The 7,398-nt window shown below is 56.8% G+C and overlaps 1 protein-coding gene across 3 annotated transcripts in view; it reads left to right on the forward strand.

Moving 5' to 3' along the window:
• Positions 1-1,784, forward strand: part of CTDP1 (CTD phosphatase subunit 1) — a 56,960-nt gene extending 55,176 nt beyond the window's left edge. For 2 of the 3 annotated variants that reach the window (XM_078435100.2, XM_078435101.2), the window contains one exon: positions 1,232-1,488. In XM_078435100.2, coding sequence (XP_078291226.1) covers positions 1,232-1,373 — 142 coding nt within the window. In that variant the 3' untranslated portion in view covers positions 1,374-1,488. Of the gene's footprint in view, positions 1-1,231 lie in introns of all 3 variants that reach the window. The other variant, XM_078435102.2, reaches the window with a different exon arrangement.
• Positions 1,785-7,398: the final 5,614 nt, after the last annotated feature.

Raw genomic sequence — 7,398 nt, forward strand, 5'->3', positions numbered from 1 at the left:
GCCGGCCTCCCGGCAGGCTCCCGGCGCTTTGTCTGCCGCAGGCACATCCTCTTCTTAGGTGGGACGGTGACCGATCAGCAACGTGTCTTTTGTTCCATCTGGTTTTGCTGGCGGTATTTCTCTTAAATAAATTGTACACCTTTCCTTCCACCAGCACCGTGGTCTGCAATTTCCTGTACGTGTGTGGTTCTCTACGTTGTATGTGTGCTGCATGTGCCTCAGTATATACACGCCTGTGTGCGGCTGCCGTGTGTGTGTGTGTGTGTGTGTGTGCGCGCGCGCGCGCCAGAAAATCTTCAGGGCCTGCCTGTGTCCCCACCATCACAGCACAAGAGACAGGGGGGCTGACTCGTGAGGCCTAGGTGCCCCTGTGTGAGGGGAGACCCAGGGCGGGCATGTGGTCAGGCCGCTTTTCCTCGGCTTGGGGACACCACTCGGGGCCAGCGGGCACCTCCTGGGGGAGTGCTGTGCCCGCCGCGGGCCCCGTGCTGCGGAAATCTCACGGGCACAGTCTGGTCCGAGTCCGCCAACTCTGTCCCGAGGACGGAGGCAGCCGCCACCATCGTGGCGTCATCGGTCATCAGGGTAATTCCTCTTAAGCCGCCTAAAGAAAGTGGAGTTTTCGGGCCGGACCGGGTGACGGCCCCGTCTGGTCCCCTGGGACGTGCCTTGGCTTTTGTGTCTGCAGAATGGCATTAGTAGTTCCCACAGCCGACCCAGCCTCTCCAGTCGTGCTTTGCACGTTTGTTCCCGTCTGGTTCTCCTTGGGGCCAATCAGAGGTGACTGCGTCTGGAGCTCTGGGGAGAAGGCGGTTTGCGAGGGCTCCCCCGGGGGAGGGCAGGGGCCGGACACGGACATCAGGGGCACGCCCTCCAGGCCTCCCACCGGTCCGCACTCCTCTCCCCACGAGCCGTGCGGTTACGGGCGCTCCATCACCTCCTCCGTGACTCCGTGACTGTCGCTGCCGGGCCACCTCTGGATGCGGGGGCCTGGCGGCATGGGAACAGACAGAGCGTGTCCCGGGCCTGCTGGCCCCGCGCGGTTTTGACCCCCGGCTCCATCTCCTCCTCGCACTGAAACTGCGACAGCGCTTTTGCATCGATGGCCCCACGGGACAGCACCGCGCTGCGTGGGTGCGTCCCGAGGTGCGTGGGTGCTGATGCGCGTGTGTGTCCCGGTGCGCGTGTGCCTGCCCCTGCGAGCGTGTCACGGCATGCGCCTGTCTTGCAGGGGCCACAAGCGGAAGCTGCCCGAGGAGGACACCGGCAGCGCGTCCAGCGGGGAGTCCAGCGGGGAGGACGAGGAGGGCAGCAGCTCGGAGGCGGACGAGATGGCCGCGGCACTGGAGGCAGAGCTCAACGACCTCATGTGACCTGCGGGGCGCTCAGCAGACACATGCGTCTTGCTCCGGCCCCCGATGGCTCCCGGCCGCGCGGGCCCTCGGATGGGGTCTCCTTTTCTCCAGAAAGACGTGTATATTTGCAGAGCTCCACTTACAGAAACACATAATTTTGCAGAAATAGGTGTTTTTAGAGGTTTTACTACGGAAAGTCTACTTTTCTAAGGGACAGTGTCCCGGGAGGCCGTGTGCCAAAGATGTTGCCATGCCCCTCGCAGCCTCTTGCGGGACGGGCGGGCAGGACTCGGGGCGGCGGGGGCGGGTCCGGGCCAGCACACGGGGCCTTCCTCCTCCGGGACACGGGTGTAAAGTTTTTGTATATCTATTTCGCATTTGACCCACCGAGCAGATTTCTCTTTCATTTAATAAAACTCCTTTTTATAAGCTCGTTCTTGGTGCGATGCCCACCCCACCACCTGTAGGGCAGAGGACACTGCGTGTCGGGTCGCTCCGGGTATCTGGTCAGGCCTTGGAAGTCTGCACAGGAAAACAGACCACCTAACCTACCCGTCTAGGCCATTCCGTGGCTGCTAGTCAGGAGTTTCTGCCATTTAGGAGTTTTTCAAAAGCTTGTACCAAAGCATTAACAATGTAAAGGATCGTTGTTATTTATAGTTGCTAAGCTTCATGAGCCTCGGATCTAAGCCCAGAAAACAAGGCAGCTCTGATCCTAGCTGACAAGCTGGAGAACAGCGTTCATCGTAGGATGTGCCCCCCCCCTTTCCCTGACAGCTTGATTGTGCATCATCCCTGTCCCTTGGGTCACGGGGTCTGACCCACTGGCCCTGAGTTCATGCAGCTGTAGTTAAGAGCTGGTCCTGCGCCCGGTGGCCTTGTCTTCAGGTTCTGTTGTCCAGAGACGTGTGGACAGTAGCCTTGGTCCACGATGCCCACGGGGAGGTGCTGGCGGTTAATTCGTCTTCACGCTCCCTTTGAAAGGGCCCCCCGTAGCACCCTTGCTGCTGGCGCTGTCTGGGCTCGGGGCTGTGGGCGACCCAGGATGTGTTCACGGCACTGCGGCCGATGCCTCCTTCGGTCCTGTGGGGAAGGCAGGCTGACCTGGGACTGGGGCCAGCAGCGTTACGACAGGCGCTGCTTAAAGACGGCCTTGTTGAATTAGTATAGGAAGTGAAAGATGTCCCTTCTCCAGTCCCGATCCGTAGCACAAGCCTTGAGTCCTCCCTGTTTCCTAGACTAACTCCTGAATCAGAAGTAACGTGTCAGGTTATGCTGTGTGCTGTGCGTGTGGACTTCAGCTGCAGGTGAAAGGACCACGGCTCCGGTGGGTTTGTCTCATTACATCCCTCACTTGCCTGAGAAGCGATGAACGGAGCCTCAGGTATGGCCGGTTCTAGGTGTTCACTGCATACTCGGGCATGGTCCAGAACCTGAATCCTCCTCCTCCTCTCTACTGCTCGCACTCAGGAGGCCTGCGCACTGGGCGTGATGGTCAGACCCCATTCGTGCTTCTGGTGACAGGCAGAGGCTGGGTGGGGGTATCACCACGGGTGCGGGACAGGGGCAGGCAGGCAGGCAGATGTCCAGGAATCAGAGCACCGTCATTGTCTTGTTCTCTTCAGCAAGGTAAGCGTAGGTACGTTTATTTGCTGTTCTCCACAACAGCAGTAACCAAAGTTTCCAGGGCTGGGCTTGGAAGGCGAGGGCTGTCTCTGACGGCCCTGTTAGCACAGAAACGGAGACTGCGTCACCGGGAATCTGGTAAGGTTGAGATGTTTGAGATCTCCGTGAACACCCACGGTCTCTGAGGCCGTGGGTTCTAAAAGGGCTCAGTGCTAACTCACGGCATGGCTCACACCGAGTGGAAAGTGTCTGAGCCGAGGCTGTGGGGCCGTCCGTGGTCCTGGGCTGCTGGTTGCTGTCACACCTGGACGACACCGTGGTCTCTGCACACCCAGGAGGGTGGGTGACCAGCTGTGTCCATCTCAGCTGGTTGGGCCCCTCCCCGCGGGTCCTGGAGGGAGACCAGAAGACAGCTCCTCAGTGCTCAGAGGCCCCAGGGCCCCGAGTGCTCTGACGAGTGACAGGACAATGCCGGTGGTAGAATGTGAAGACCCAACACCCAGACCTGGTGTCACCAGCAAAGAAGGGCCGAGGCCCTGGGAAAAGGAGACACCGGTCGGCGGGGGGGGGCGGGGGGGGGGGGGACGACTGGAGGCCCAGTTGCGAGCTGACCTGAGCAGGAAAGACACGGAGGCTGACAAGTCATCCCGAAGACACGTCTTCACCTGCTGGGAAGGGTGTGCCAGGGGCCGTGATGCTGGTCAGGACTCCGGGCAGCCCCGGATGTCCTTGTTTTCTGCTGGGTGGTAGTTTTCTCTGGGCACTTGGACTTGATGTGTCCGGTGGTGTTCCCCAGAGCGGGTGTCCGTGTGGGGACGTGCCCGTCTGCAGCGAGGCTCTGCTGTGGGGGACGCCTGGGGACCCGCTCGGCCCACGGCCTGGGAAGGTTGGGGGCGGCCAGGCAGGGGCAGGGCCTGCGGTGCCCTCTGTGGGGGCCTCCCAGCCCCACCCACGGTGGTCTGCTCCCCATCATCTGGCCTCTGGTGGTCTTGTCACTGTTAACGATGCATTTGTGCCCCAGATGAAGAGAAAATACGTCTTTAAACTGAGGACTCAAATCCTCCTCCCTCCGGGCACATGAGTGGTCAGGCAGCTGTCCTGGTCGGGCCTTCTCTTCAGAGGGGCAGTGGGGCCGCCAGTCACCCCTGCCCTCTGGCTCCCTCATCCAAGCACACGCGTCTCGGGGGAATCCCAGCAGCCGAGTCAACCACGCAGTTGCTTCAAATGCTGCTCTTGGGGCACCGGGGGGCTCAGTCAGTTGAGTGTCCAACTCTTGATTTTGGCTCAGGTCATGATCTGGTAGTCTGTGAGTTCGGGCTCTGCGCTGACGGTGCGGACCCTGCTTGATATCCTCCCTCCCTCTCTCTGCCCCTCCCCTGCCCTCTCTCAGAAACAAATAAACATTAAGGAAAAAAAAAATGTTTTGTGGGGCCCTTGCAGAGCCGGGCCGGGCGGTGGGAGGGCGGGCTGGGGCTGCAGAGAGGAGCACCGAGTGCACTCTGGTCGGGAACACACGGACACGAGCCTTCCGTGCTCCAGGTGAACCCTCTCCAAGAGGTTTTAGGAGATGCGAGCCTGCCTCCCCGAACATCGCATTTGGGAACTCGGGTCCACGATGCGGCCGTGAGGATGTCCCTAAGCAGGAGCTGGAAGGGAGAACTCCTTAGGTCCCCAGAAGTCTGCACGAGTAGATGATAAATTTTAGCCTTTTGTTTGCAAACTTTCAAAAATCTGTAACAGTGGAAATTAATGAAATTTTTATTTCTTGGGGAACTGTTGAAATTTTGCGTAAATATGAGTGGATCTCCTGTCCCATCTGAATTTCTCATGTTTAGAAAACAACTGTGAGCTTCCCCGTGTGCAGGCCAGCTCCCCCTGGAGGCATAGGCCGACCCGCCTGGGCCCCTGTGCCCTGGCCGGGGGCTCCGGCCTGGAGGGTTTTATACTCCGAATGCCCTGGGAGTCACGCGGGGTGTACACGAGAAGGGCACGCCTCAAGGTATGGGAATCGCGTGTGCATAAAGCCGTTAGTTTTACAACGAAATCCAAGCCGGCCAGCCAGAGCCTGCCTGGTATGCGCACACGCGTGTGCTCACGTTCAAGGGCGCAGCCTGGTCTTTAAGCAAACCTTTTCTATTTTGAAAGTACTGTCCAGGTGGAAAACCTGTCAAGTACAGAAAAGGAAACGGGAGAAAACTCGCTCAACACGATCATCGCATCTAGCGTTTTCTTTACTACAATCGTTTGCCTTGATTTTTAAAATTAACCTGTGACCTTTTAGCATATACAAATGAAAGATGAAGAAAAATTGCTAGAACCCTGCTCCCAAAGCTAACCACATTGACATTTGAGTGTGCTGTTTGTCTACCTATGCATATTATTTTAATAGACTTTAGTTTTTAGAACAACTTAAGGTTAGAGCAAAGTTGAGGGGAAGACGCAGAGACCTCCCTTAGGTTCCTGGTTCCCACACACGCAGAGCCTCCCCATCAGGATCCCCAGCAGAGTCACGCATTTGCCACTGCTGACCCACGCCGACCCGCCAGAGTCCCCCAGAGTCACAGTTTGCATCAGGGTAACTGGGTGGCCATCCCGTGGGTTTGGACAAATGTATGATGTCATGAGACCACCAGACAGCATCACACGTAGTTTTGCTGTCCTTCCCCCCAGCCCGTCCCCTGACGCTCCCCTCCCCCCCGCTCCCCTCCCCCCCCCCCCCCCCCCCGGGTTCCTACTGTCTCCATAGTGTTGCCTTTCCCAGTGTGGCCTTTCGCCGTGTGCAGCTTCTCGCACTGGCCTCTTGTGCTCGGTGCCTTGCGTTCCAAGTGCGTCTGTGTCTTCTCATCATCGATGCCCAACACACAAAATCCAGATTGTGGGAAATCAGACAACCTGGTTTCTTCAAAATATAATTTGTAAGAAAAAAAAAAGAAATGGAGGGAACCTCGTGGTTAGAGACCCAAGAAGCGTATCAACCCATCCCCGCGCGTGGGCTTGTTGGGTTACTAATTCAGACGAGCGGGAGTCCGCACAGACAGCTGTACAGAGCTGATGTTTATGGAGTATTCACTTACTTTAGATGATGTGCTTTTTTAAGAATCCCTATGTTTTGTTTATTTTGTTTTGCTTTTTTTCTTTTTTCCACTATTTTTTTATTTCAATGCAAGTTAGTTAGCATATAGTGTAACAATTATTCCAGGAATAGAATTCAGTGATTCATCACTTACAGAGAACAGTCAGTGAAGAGCCCCTGCGTTTTAGAACTACTGAGATATGATGGCAATGATAGGATGTCTGGGATTTGTATCAAAATGCTACAAGACAGAGGGGGGCACACGGAGGTATTAAAGGACAGAGTACGTCGGGGTTTATCAGCTGTGAGGCTGGAGTTCTGTGTGTGTGTGTGTGTGTGTGTTTGAAATGTTCCATAAAGATGCACAGAATGAGGCTCCTTTGCAATAAGAGGACCAGGGCCGCCCGTGCACCCGGGAGGGTCAAGCACAAGCCGCGACCCGGCCGTGCTTTTAGTTAGCGTTTACCGTCATCTGTAGCAAAGTAGAAGAATGAGTTGGCAGCAGGTGGTCTCCGGGCCAGAAAGTGCTCGGCACGGACTCGTGGGGACCACCTGTCCACGGGAGGGTCAGCTGCCCCCGCGCCACGAAACTTGCCCCAATTTGGCTCCGGACTGAGACCCTCTCGTCTTTCTTAACCACAGCTCCTGGTTCTTGCCACGCACGTTAGTGTGTTTCCTGAGCCCCTGCAGTCGGGAAACCGGCGTCTTGATGTGATGTCGCCTGAAAGCCCACCCAGGAGAAGTCGCCCCTGGCCTGAGTTTCCTGTCAGAGTCCCGCAGACTTTGTCCCGGCGTCTGGAGTCTGGCCCCACTGTCCCAGCTGTGTCCAGAGTGCTTTTAGGATTGTTAGCCGTACGATTTTGTTTTACTTGAGGATTTCTTTGGATATCGTACCTCTTTGGAGATTTTTGTTTAGGAACCAGTCTGCATGCATGAATATTTTTTAGTTTAAATTGTTTTTGTTGCTTCCTAGTTATTCTGGGTTTTCTTGGAGAAACTTTGTCCTCTGTCACCTGTCCCTTGTCGTCCCGTACCTGGGGAGCCGCTCAACCGACTGAGCCACCCAGGTGCCCCACATTTGCCCATTTTCCAAAGGCAAGCCCTTGTTGGCAACACGAATGGTCACCAAGTGACCAGGGGTTCCAGCACTTGGATTGCCACTGTCCCCAGAGGGACACCCTGACAGCTTAGCCCCTAATGGCCACCCTGTTTGAGGGTGCGGCTGTGGTCCGGGACGCCAGACTCCCATCACCAGGCACGTGGTGGGAGGGGTGCACGTGGCTGTCAGAATCGGAACAAACAGCAGCAATCCGTAGGATGGTCGAGACAGCAGTGGACGTGACC

Source organism: Panthera onca, chromosome D3, assembly GCF_046562875.1.
Source record: "Panthera onca isolate mPanOnc1 chromosome D3, mPanOnc1 haplotype 2, whole genome shotgun sequence".
Taxonomy (NCBI): domain Eukaryota; kingdom Metazoa; phylum Chordata; class Mammalia; order Carnivora; family Felidae; genus Panthera; species Panthera onca.